Genomic DNA, 10567 nt, shown 5'->3' with positions numbered 1-10567 from the left:
TGTTAATTAACCAATTGGACTTACCTTCCATCCACAGCATCGATAATCTCAGCACGAATTCCCAAATCCCGGAAGCAATGCTGCATTCTGATGCGTCTATCCGGTCTGCGCACCAGGTTAATCATGTAAACGTTGTCCATGTTCAGCGTATCTTGTTCAGGATAGGTTATGTACTGCGCCATCAAAGGACTCAATGGCAATGGCTCCTGCTGGGCTAAAAATGAAATTTAAATTACGATTAGTACTCTGAAGATATGTCGTAAGAAAGTATTTTGTCTATTGTCTATAAAATATCACAACACTCACACAGCACTTCTAGTTTTAAGTTTGTCAACTGTTGATGATCTTGGGAAATTGTGTCTCGAGTTTCAAGCGGAACCATGACAAATCCGTAGACTTCATCGTTGCATATATGTAAAGGTATACCTACGATTTCAAATGTGTTAAATAAGGAGACAATGTTTTTTTTATTATTTCATTGTAAAAGTGTTAAATGTACCGGATCTGTTAGCTCCTATGGCGAATGTTATAATGTCATCCTTGGGTCCGTCGTAGAATTTCAGTCTATCAGATTTATATGTTAGAAAATCGCTGTCCGATTTTCTCAAATCGATCAGGACTGCACTGTGAATCATTGGCACTTCCAGACATCCAACTTCCTCTCGATTGAGTATAGGTTTATATCTCTCAGTTCTGACGTAATAATAATCTTCTGTCATCCCGGCCCAAAAATTACTGTACATTCCATCTGACTTTAGTAATGGCGCCACTACAGTGTGATTACTTTTAACTAAATTCTTCAAAGTTTTTGGATTGGTCAGAAACGCATCTGCATCTAACATCTGTAAGTTAAAATTTAAATAATAAATAGATTCCTTGTATCAACCCAAACGGCACAAAACAGAGAGATACGTAATAGGCCGACGCTTTTAGAACGTTGCCGAATATTTAGTATTGTATGGGAAATAAATAATGGAGAACGTACAAAGAGAAAATCTGCCCAAATTTTTCGGGCATGATTTACGGCCTGTTCGCGTAGCTGGATAACGTGAGAAAATCTAGAAGGCGTCCAATCCGCTAATCCTTTTTCGTCTGATAATCCGTGCGATTCTTCGTCAAGAATTAGATCTACACTATGATATCTTTCATTTTGTGTCTCTAACCAGGTTTTCAATATCTCAATAGAGTTATCAATATTATTATCACTGCGTATCCTGAAAAGAAATAATACAATTTGTCTCAACCAATGATACGATTCATATACAATAGAGCGAGTCCTCGTGAATATAAATTTGGTAATTACAATGCTTATGCGATTATTTAAATAGTCGGTAAATCTGTCCAAATATATTGATCTCGATACGTTTACAGCTCTTAAAGTGTATAATAAAATCTATTGATGACATTGTCTTTTATTTTATGGCCGTAAAAACTCCACCATTTCCACTGCAGCTTCGTTTATTTAAACCAGGTGGCTGCAAGGTGCGCACCGGAGCGCGCGCAGCACCTATGTATATAAATGTTTCATTGCGTCTGGCGCGTAGGTTTCATGGTTGCGATCGAGGCGCAATTTAAGTGTCCAAATAAACTTAGAGAACCCGTGAACCACTTTAGGAATTGTGGTGAGTACTTTTCAGACTCCCAAAAATCAGTTTATTAATGCTGTATGTATAGTAGTAGTATAGGAGCTCAATAACTATTCGAAGGTTTAAAAGCAACAGGTAGACTTGCGCTGTTCCGCCATTGTTGCAAATAGTAAATGACCGCCAAATTCATCGAAAAAAGTAAATTTTTCTGTATTTCGATATAAGAACGCTGAATATATCAAACAACGAATAGAATAAAATGTTTGATCATCATTTTAAGTTATTTGGACGTTTATGAGTTCTATCGAATTGCTTATTAACTAGTACATCTTGATAAAATTTAGATTTTGACAAAAATGACTTCTCTCTGGTCTCAATTTTGAAATTTCCTTAAGAAATATTTGAGAGTCTTTTCCAAGCCGTATAAAATATACTGGTTAAGTAGGCCATTGCCTTAAGACACTAATAACAATCATCAATAATGACTAGTGACACAAATTGCTATATGAAGAATTAAAGTTTAAGTACATCCTCTGTGATAATAGTATCTCTGACACATCCAATGAATAACATTCTAACTCTCAAGGGGTAACATAAAAAAGTGAGGTTACATTCATGGGATGCAAAATATTCTACGATTCTTGAGATAAATTTTACTTACCACAACGATATTCTGTCTGTCGGATATTCAAGTCTTTCCAAAAGGGTCAAAAAGTATGGCAACGTGTGCGCCTTGTTCCTCACTAAAATCCCTATTAGCACCGTCGGCTCTTTTGTATTACTGTCACCTAAAACACAGACGGACCACGCGGCGAACACACCAAACACCAGCCAAACGATAGTTTGCATTTTCATTCTCTCCGGTGATCTGCTCTGATGCATTGGTTGCATTTGTCGAGCGACCGGAATCCGCTGGAAGATATACAAAAAAAATCTGATGATAGGAACAGATGTACTTATCGTGTAAATGGAAACCGAGAGGTCACTAGTTATATCTCGTTTTGATAAGCGTGCGTGCTTGCGGCATTTACAGTCGATAACTTAGGCAACTGTAGCTGAAGAAACTTTTGAGATGAAATACAATGGATTAAAGAATAATTGTATTTTTTGTTTATTTTGTATTTTACAAAATTTTAAAAATATTTTTACTACATATCACTGTTCTTGATGTTTTATTTCTTGGTTTTTTCTTTGATTTGATAAGTTGCTTTCGTTTTCTGGATCCTCCTTTTTGGAGTCACCAGCATCCTTGGCACTTTCTGATTTGGATTTCTTTTTTGGTGCGTAACTTAAACTTGATTTGTCAAAGTCCATTGTCATTATACCCAGATCTCCGCTGTAACGATTTTTTGCGACTTGTAAATACTTTTTTCCTCTAACACTAGTGAGCCGCTTGTCTTGAATTATTAGGATGTTGTCAGCCTCCTGACTGGCCTTTGCTCCACCAAAAATTGACGACGTCGTCAATTCCTCGGAATCACGTTCCTTCCTTGGGTGGATGACAAGCGTAACGTGACAGTTGTACTTCGTGGCGAATGTTCGAAAAGCTGCAACTATTCCATCTTGCTTCCAAAATCTATGAACACGCATTTTTTTAAGTAAGTGTAAACAGGTATACTTGATAAACAAGTACATGATATTTTAGTATATTTTTTATGTACCTGTCAATGTGTTTTGATTCTTCGGACATCCCCATCATAAATTGAACATTGTCAATTATTACATGAGCAATATCGTGAACGTAAGTTGCATGTTCAACAGCCTGAAATAAAAGCACAATTGAAAGATTTGCAATTTTGAGACGAATAGGTTGATAAGTCAATGGTAAAGTACCTCCATTACGATCTTGACACTTTGCTGTCCATGAAATGTCATAAAATAAATTGGCAACTCTTGAAAAGCATCTGCATATGTGTCAAAATTTTGTAAATTGTTATCCAACGGCAATCCCACCATCTGTTGTAACATTGTTCGTGCTAAACGTGCGTTTCGAATTTCGAAGCTACCCCACAAGGTATTCACTCCTTGCATTGCTAGGTCGAGCGAATATTCGCTCATGAATGTTGTTTTTCCAGAACCTAATAAGAAACTGCAATAATATCCAATTTCATCAGACGATTCAGATTATTTTTAATATGTACCCGTTGGTCCAGTAAGGACTGTGAATTCTCCTCTTCTGTGCCCCTTCAAGATTCGATTCAATGTCGGGTACCTTTTCCATTTGACTCCTTGAACTTTATCTATATTTTGCAAATCGCTCAACACGTCTTGCCTGAGACTTTCAAAAGTAGTGATACTTTTGTGCCAGATTGGAGTAGCCTTTTGGAGGATGGCTTTGAGATCATAATTCATGGTAGCTGCGATTTTTGGGCTTGGTTGTTGAATAATCGGTCGTACAAAGTGGCACCTTCGTTCGTCGAGTTTCTTAGCGAATTGTCTTGCAGTGTCCCAGCTTGGCTCATCATTTCCAAACCACAGTATTAACTTTTTATATGTTTCTAAGCTTGGCAGGATTTCTTGTGGTATAGTTTGCAAGCCATATGGTAGGCAAATCACAACATTCGCGGATCTATGAGAAATCAGTACAAGTAGATCTTGTATGGTGGGAACAACTACTGCCGTACCATCACATTTAGTACTCCTTTGTTTGTAGATTATTAGGCCACTGGTATCAGAAGTTGGTTCTGTTTTCTCTTTTTTTGAAGCTTTGGAAAGGCATTTATATCCTACAATACTACCGGAAGACGTTATAAGTGGAAAATATACATTGTTTGTTGATACGTCATATAGACAATCTAACTGATCCATTGACTCTTTCGAGACATCCTGTAAGAAGTGAATGTATAATTTTCAGGTCAATATTTTTTACTTACATTTTATAAGATACCACTTACTGGAAGCCTATGAATGTTAAGTACATCCTTGTAATTCTGGTCGGATAATTCAGTAATTGATTTCAAAGTTTTCTTAAGTTTTGTCCATTTTTTCGTAAAGTCTTCTTTTACTTGCAAGACTTCTTTAAATGCCTTTAGTTCTTGGACAATTTCACTGGATTTCTTTGGTAATAGGAACTTTTCCAATGTGCTCCAAGGACCAGAATGCCTACAAGTTTCACACATAAAAAACCCTGAAAAGTGTATTTAATTAAAATACTATATTCGTTCTTAAGATTATTATTACTCACCTGTTGTCTTATTTATATACACTTTAGAATCTTTTTTTTTGTCGGTTTCACACACAGGACAAGCTGTAATGATGCATGCGTGTCCTTCTAAGAAATTGACATTAAATGACTTTAGAGTCCTCTTTACTTGAATTACAGAGACTCCAGGTGTAGCTTCGTTGGGTTCTCCATGAAAGTATCGAAGCGCAGTGTGATTTATGTTGTATTTCATTCTGCTTAGTACCCGAAATCGAAGAAAGAGTCTCAAAGACATGACACTTAATGCATAAATTCTCTGTGATCATTTATATAATAAATATATAAATCATACAATAACTTTTTCTTAGGACAAGTAGTTACTAAATCAACTGTGAATCATGGATATTTATAATATTTATTCCTTTGCTATTAGATGGCAATCAGATTAACCATTTTATATATTTAAAGAAATGGTATTTAATATTATACGAATTAATATATTCTATATTATGTTCCTGAATACGATACATGTAGCTTATAAAATTATCTATTATTATTTTGATAGCCGGTGTATTCCGTTTATAACCCTGGTTGCAAGAACAAAATACTTATAATGAATAAAGTAATCGGTATTAATGCCAAAAGTTTAAACAGACGTTTCGATAGACCAAATTACATTCAACACATCTTTTGGACCGTCACAAAAAAATATGATATTGTTTAAGAATAAAATATGAATAACTACACGTGATATCTCTTCCTGATGAAATATACCTATATTGAGCGCTTGTGCCCCCACTACATTTTTCAGTAGCGCAGTTCTGCTCAGGCATACCGAAGGTAGGATGTTACGAATCTTGAAATTATATTGATCAGTTACGAATTTATAATGTAATTCTTGCACAATTCAATTCACATTGCGTTTTCTATACGATCGCATGAGAAAAGGCAGAAAAAAAATCATTATTCAAATGAATATTATGAGTTAACCTATATTTTAAGAATCTGAACATTTATTTATTGTCATTAATTATATAACTTTTGAGAGGAAGGAAGGTCATAGGATATAATTAGTGTACCTGGTGGTAATTTGATTAATCATTTGATTAATGATTTTTATTGCTATGCTACTGTCTATTATGTAATACTTACTTGTGTAGCATAACCTGAAATTTTCATTTCCTATATTGACCTTTTGAGCAGGTTAATGGGTTCTTCTTTCAAAAGCATCATTGGAACTGTGAGACGATACTTCGTGGTAGTGATCTTCCCCACAACCGCTATTGGTTTAATTTACGCTGATTATATGCACACTCGTGATTGGAAGAAATCACAACTTCAGAAAGAACAACAGAACGCAGTTACAGCCTAATAGGATGGCATTCCACGCCTATATTTACAAGCAGTATATTCCATTTATCATCATTCCGACCTTGGGATTTATAGGTGGTTTGTATTTGGAACGCCTTGAAGATGAGAGATGGACCATGTTCAGAGACAAATCTGCTCTGTATGGTAAGCCAAAGGCTCCTGGAGAACCTCCTTCGTGGTGAACAACTTTTGGGTGTAATAAAAATATATATTAGTTAGTTCAACTGTCTCTTATGTATCAATAATGCAGAATAAAACTCGGCAGTGATACAAAAATTTTGTGCTGCGTTTCTAATTCTTGTAATAATAGTACTTTATTTTTCAGTGATTTTCTTGGGAGGCACTTAAGAACCCTAATAGGTACTATTCCACTACGCTGAAAATATATACCACAATAGGATTATTGGGTCAGGATTTTTTGATCAATACATTATTTAGTAATAAATCATACAATCTTATATTGTACTAACGGAATATTGTAAACTTTCTTCCTTTACTTTCTCGCTTCTTTAAAGATTTATCAGATTTTTCAATTTTCACGATGCTACCGAAATTTTCCTTATTTTCAAGATCCTCAGTTGCCATACGTTTTGTGGCCATGTTATAGGCTTGCCTCTTTTTCTGCAGCCATTCGCTCGCTTCGGCGTTCCATGAAATTGGCCTGTCTTTTGTGCTTCTTTCATTTTTGCATTGCGAAACTTTATCTCCAGTTTCCAAATTTAAATACGAATACTTCCTATCATTTGTGCTGCCATTGTCAGTTTTGTTTGTTTGTTGAATCTTTAAATTATTTGTATTTATATTTTTGTCTATCAATCCATAATTTTGAAATTTAGTGTCTTCATTTTGCGAGACTAAAATATTTTCGCTGACTTTCTTCAATACCTTCTCTTCCTCTATATCGACATAAGGTCGCTTCTCCGCCATGCAAAAATTTGGAAAATTTGAAACGCCTTTTCTACGATCGTTTCTGATGTATCGCTCACTGGCTGATCTCGTGAATACGTAAGGCCTTTTGAAAATCTCCGGATCAAACTTTTTCGAAGTTATAGCGAAGGACGCATCTCCGATATCTGCTGATAAAGTGGAATCCAAATCGTCGTAAGAAATTTTCGGTCGAGGGCGTGATTTAAAGCTGCTGTAACCGCTGAATCTGCTTATAGGATTTTCATACGTGCCATTACTGCTATGAGAATTTATATCTATCGAATTCGTGTTGCTAGTAGTAAGAGAACTTCTTGAGTTTGGAGGATTTTTCAAAACTCGAGTTTCAAAATCATTCATTTCCGTTCCTGTCGAACTGGAAGAAATTTTCATCTTTGACTGCTGAATCATTCTACATTTTTCGAGATGCTCAGACATTTTAGAATGACAAGATTTCTGTGCGCTATCATTATTATCCATACTGGAATCGCGGGAAAGCTTGCAGCTTCCACTTCCTCTTGAATTCTTCGATGATTTCGAATCGCTCGAGCAGCTAGAAGAAATTCGTGATTCAACGTTCCTTTTGTCGTCGGATGAATTTTGAAATATTTTACGTTCATATTGCGCTTTAGTGGCGCGTGCGCACTTATCTGCCGATTGGTTCTCGAGTTTCCCACACCAGGGCACAATGTCGTATTCTCCTGGGAGCAGCACGTTTGAAAATTGTGTATCACAATCATTTTTCTCAGACACAACATCTTTTACTATTTTCCTGATAAATTCTTTAGAATCCTCAGATGATCTACATTCGAGATTTCTCTCACTCTCGGAATTCGGCAGACTCTCGACGCTCTGCAAATAGCGGCTTCGTTTCAAGTACAAGTCAGCCTTCTGGACCTTCTCCTTTACGAGTCTTTCCAGGATTCTCAGTTCTTTCTCCTTTTTGAAGAGAAGCCTCTCCCTATCCTGAAGAGCGACTTCCTTGTCCCTGAGGAAAGCTTCTCTTTGCCGGAGTGATTCCAGTCGTTGTAGCCAATTCTCTTTGAAAACTTCTTCGCTGACTTCCTGGGGACTTTGAGTGGCGATCTGGTACCCATTTTTCATGGCATGATAACAAAATTCACGATAATTCTCCTCGTGAATTTCACCACGTTCGTCAATCGATTTCAGGCTGCTCGTTCGTTTCGGTGGCTTCGGAATCTGCAGATTATCAAATGACTTTGACATCGCTCGACAATTGCCAGTCAAAAAGTCTGGACGCTTAAAGAGAGTGTCCACCGGCTCTCTTGAATTCTTTGATTTTTCAACATATGGCACAGCATAAATCGGCTCGTCGATTTCTTCATAAATTTCTTCAAGTTCTGCCTCATTCGATCTCGAGCCTACGCTAGCGTCCGTCAAACTTTCGTTATGCAATTCACATTTAATATCATTTGAATTTTCAGATACTCCTTCAAGAGTTTCTTGCTCGTGCGATGCAGCCTGGACACTCGGTACATTTTTAACAGCCAGAACTTTCGTAATTATCAGCATCTCATTCGATTTACCTGTCGCACTCGTTTCATCTTCCTCCTCCTGGAATTCCCTCTCGTCAACTTTCGATCTGTTTGCAATTTTCACATCGTCGATCTCATTGACATTGGACTCCACTGTACAATTTACAGCAGTCTCGTCTTTAACCGTCTCAATGACTATACTGGGTATTATGAATGCCTCGACTTTATATTTCTTTAGTTTCCCACCCTGGCAATTATTTTCTTCCTCGGCGCTCTCCATGCTTAAGATTTAGCACATGCTGCAATTAAATAAATATATTTCAAGGTTCGTAATTTAACGATATCTTTCTATTGCAATAATTTAAAGACCAATTCAACGTACCTTTGCGTTCCTCTAGATCTTTCGTATATTTTTCAAACTCTTCACTTATCCTCCTTATCACGTCAAGATAAGTATTTGAGCACTTATCGTGACTCCCAATATTTACTATCTGCAAAATATTCATTGAAAAGGGCCCCAGGCCCCGATAAAATGAACTCCGCTCATCTCCAACCACTTCCCAAGCACTAAGAGCATCTTCTGAGGTCTCACCATCCAAATTAACATCTCCTTATCCGACAGACTCTTTTGGCGTCTCTTTCTTATCACCACGTTACTATACAACCAAGCGTGATTCCACAGGCTCCTTGATGTAAACAGTCTGAGCCAGTCTGAGCTCTTCTGGCCCCACAGCATTCCTACGAATAGCAAGCCGCCTACGGTCCCGGACCCTTTTGGGTCCTGTAACGGTCGGTGCCAGTCGGTGCATAGGGCCCTGTGGATCCTTGCACGCTGCTTCAATTTCCCTAGAAGATTCTCTACTATAGGTCCATTCCATCTAAAGGAGGCATCTGGTAGGTCAGACTTCAGACAATGGAATCTTTGAGGGTGGCCACTAGGAGCATAGGATCAGGTGCAGGTATATAACCTGCTTAATAACTAGACCTGCTTCTTTCTTTTGAAAGACACTATAGCGAACAGACGCACCCAATAACGATTGTAATGCACGTAAACTTTGAAGTGTATTTATTGGCAGAAGAATCTGGATAACGATAACGAAGAACGCTCTTTTCATTGAGATAAAATATCATTCCCTTATCAGAATCCGATGGACAAAAGTACTATTGATTGATCAACGTCCCTTATCCTTAATCAGATATTAGGTTGAAAATAAAAATCAATATTTAATATTCCGCTAAAAATAATAATTAAAAAAAAAACAGGAACGTTTCACCGTTACCCGTTATCGGCCTTGGCATAGCTCAACGCGCTTCGTTAAAAACAACACAGAACCTCCAATAAACCGCGTATTGCTTATCGCGTTCTCTTTTTAGCCGATTTCATTGCTGGTGCAATGCACTCGATAATACCCGCAGGTTATTAAACGCTTGGCGTATGGCATAGGCACATTCGACCTTTTTTTTTTAATAATAAAAATAAACTATCACTGCTTGAGTCACGATTGCCGAAATCATTGAACTCGTATTATATCCCATAACGCTGTATGGGTTAATTTGTGTAATAACAATTTCGAATAAAATCTGTTAAGGCTATATAAGATATATAAGCAGGTACCATGAAATATCCATAGGTTTTATAGGCAATGACCTTAACGGATTGACAAAGAGAATTTCATAAAACATCATAATGCTCGATACAGATATACAGCTTGTGTAACTGAAATGAACGTCCAATTGAAATCTGGCAAATCGTAAGCAACTACCGCGCACTGCCTGTAGGCTTTGCGAACAGTGATCTCGATCGATGAAGAAATCAAATAAGAGAGAGTTATTTACGGAATCTCATTAGTTTTCTGATCTGTCGACCCATCCACCCTCGGCCTCTCTTACCTCTATACTCCGTTCGTCATAATTGTCGAAACTTCGCAAGATGCTTTACATACGTAGATACGTGACTTCCTAGTAAGGACGAGAGGAGCATAGAGAGTTCGTTATTTCCTGATAATAATGTTAATTGCTCGTACTTTGCGCATACAAATTGTCAATCC

At 37.1% G+C, this 10567-nt stretch overlaps 5 protein-coding genes across 8 annotated transcripts in view; 2 read left to right on the top strand and 3 right to left on the bottom strand.

The window, feature by feature from the left end:
• LOC107273925 (glycosyltransferase 25 family member) overlaps positions 1-2582 on the bottom strand; it is a 36790-nt gene extending 34208 nt beyond the window's left edge. The window contains exons 1-5 of the mRNA XM_015752581.2: positions 2248-2582; positions 986-1214; positions 500-842; positions 307-426; positions 25-214 (exon numbers count right to left, since the gene is read on the bottom strand). Of these exons, the coding sequence (XP_015608067.1) occupies positions 25-214; positions 307-426; positions 500-842; positions 986-1214; positions 2248-2477 (1112 nt within the window). The 5' untranslated portion in view covers positions 2478-2582. The remainder of the gene's footprint in view (positions 1-24; positions 215-306; positions 427-499; positions 843-985; positions 1215-2247) is intronic.
• An 82-nt stretch (positions 2583-2664) lies between these two features.
• LOC107273524 (twinkle protein, mitochondrial) lies at positions 2665-6006 on the bottom strand. Of its 4 annotated transcripts, none has more exons than XM_025090849.1 (7): positions 5881-6006; positions 4771-4857; positions 4481-4713; positions 3728-4412; positions 3420-3664; positions 3248-3348; positions 2665-3162 (listed from the first exon to the last, which is right to left on the bottom strand). In XM_025090849.1, exons 3-7 carry the CDS (start codon positions 4703-4705, stop codon positions 2742-2744), a joined length of 1677 nt encoding a protein of 558 aa, XP_024946617.1. In that variant the 5' UTR covers positions 4706-4713; positions 4771-4857; positions 5881-6006; the 3' UTR covers positions 2665-2741. The 4 variants fall into 4 exon arrangements, with proteins under 4 accessions (XP_024946617.1, XP_024946608.1, XP_015607310.1 ...); XM_025090840.1 differs by having other exon boundaries at positions 4771-4985; positions 5881-5999; XM_015751824.2 differs by having other exon boundaries at positions 4771-4982; positions 5881-5998.
• LOC107273552 lies at positions 5932-6375 on the top strand. The gene has a single exon (XM_015751896.1). It carries the CDS (start codon positions 5936-5938, stop codon positions 6098-6100), a length of 165 nt encoding a protein of 54 aa, XP_015607382.1. The 5' UTR covers positions 5932-5935; the 3' UTR covers positions 6101-6375.
• Positions 5947-6394, top strand: LOC107273551. The gene has a single exon (XM_015751881.2). It carries the CDS (start codon positions 6105-6107, stop codon positions 6279-6281), a length of 177 nt encoding a protein of 58 aa, XP_015607367.1. The 5' UTR covers positions 5947-6104; the 3' UTR covers positions 6282-6394.
• LOC107273518 lies at positions 6340-10497 on the bottom strand. Its single transcript, XM_015751804.2, has 3 exons — positions 8902-10497; positions 6570-8818; positions 6340-6475 (listed from the first exon to the last, which is right to left on the bottom strand). The coding sequence occupies exons 2-3, from the start codon at positions 8797-8799 to the stop codon at positions 6471-6473; spliced, it is 2235 nt and encodes a 744-aa protein (XP_015607290.1). The 5' UTR covers positions 8800-8818; positions 8902-10497; the 3' UTR covers positions 6340-6470.
• Between the last annotated feature and the right edge of the window lie 70 nt (positions 10498-10567).

The sequence above is a fragment of the Cephus cinctus genome, unplaced genomic scaffold (genome assembly GCF_000341935.2).
Source record: "Cephus cinctus unplaced genomic scaffold, Ccin1 Ccin1_scaffold0091, whole genome shotgun sequence".
In the NCBI taxonomy this organism is placed as follows: Eukaryota; Metazoa; Arthropoda; class Insecta; order Hymenoptera; family Cephidae; genus Cephus; species Cephus cinctus.
This window is presented reverse-complemented; position numbering and strand designations above follow the sequence as displayed.

Excerpts from the sequence above, each read along its gene's own strand:
- LOC107273524 (XM_015751817.2), bottom strand. The coding sequence starts at position 5,023 with ATGTCTTTGAGACTCTTTCTTCGATTTCGGGTACTAAGCAGAATGAAA. Across the intron at positions 4,413-4,480 it reads TTAACATTCATAGGCTTCCA|GATGTCTCGAAAGAGTCAAT; the intron begins GTAAGTGGTATC and ends CACTTCTTACAG. Across the intron at positions 3,665-3,727 it reads AGTCCTTACTGGACCAACGG|GTTCTGGAAAAACAACATTC; the intron begins GTACATATTAAA and ends GTTTCTTATTAG.
- LOC107273552 (XM_015751896.1), top strand. The coding sequence starts at position 5,936 with ATGGGTTCTTCTTTCAAAAGCATCATTGGAACTGTGAGACGATACTTC.
- LOC107273551 (XM_015751881.2), top strand. The coding sequence starts at position 6,105 with ATGGCATTCCACGCCTATATTTACAAGCAGTATATTCCATTTATCATC.
- LOC107273518 (XM_015751804.2), bottom strand. The coding sequence starts at position 8,799 with ATGGAGAGCGCCGAGGAAGAAAATAATTGCCAGGGTGGGAAACTAAAG.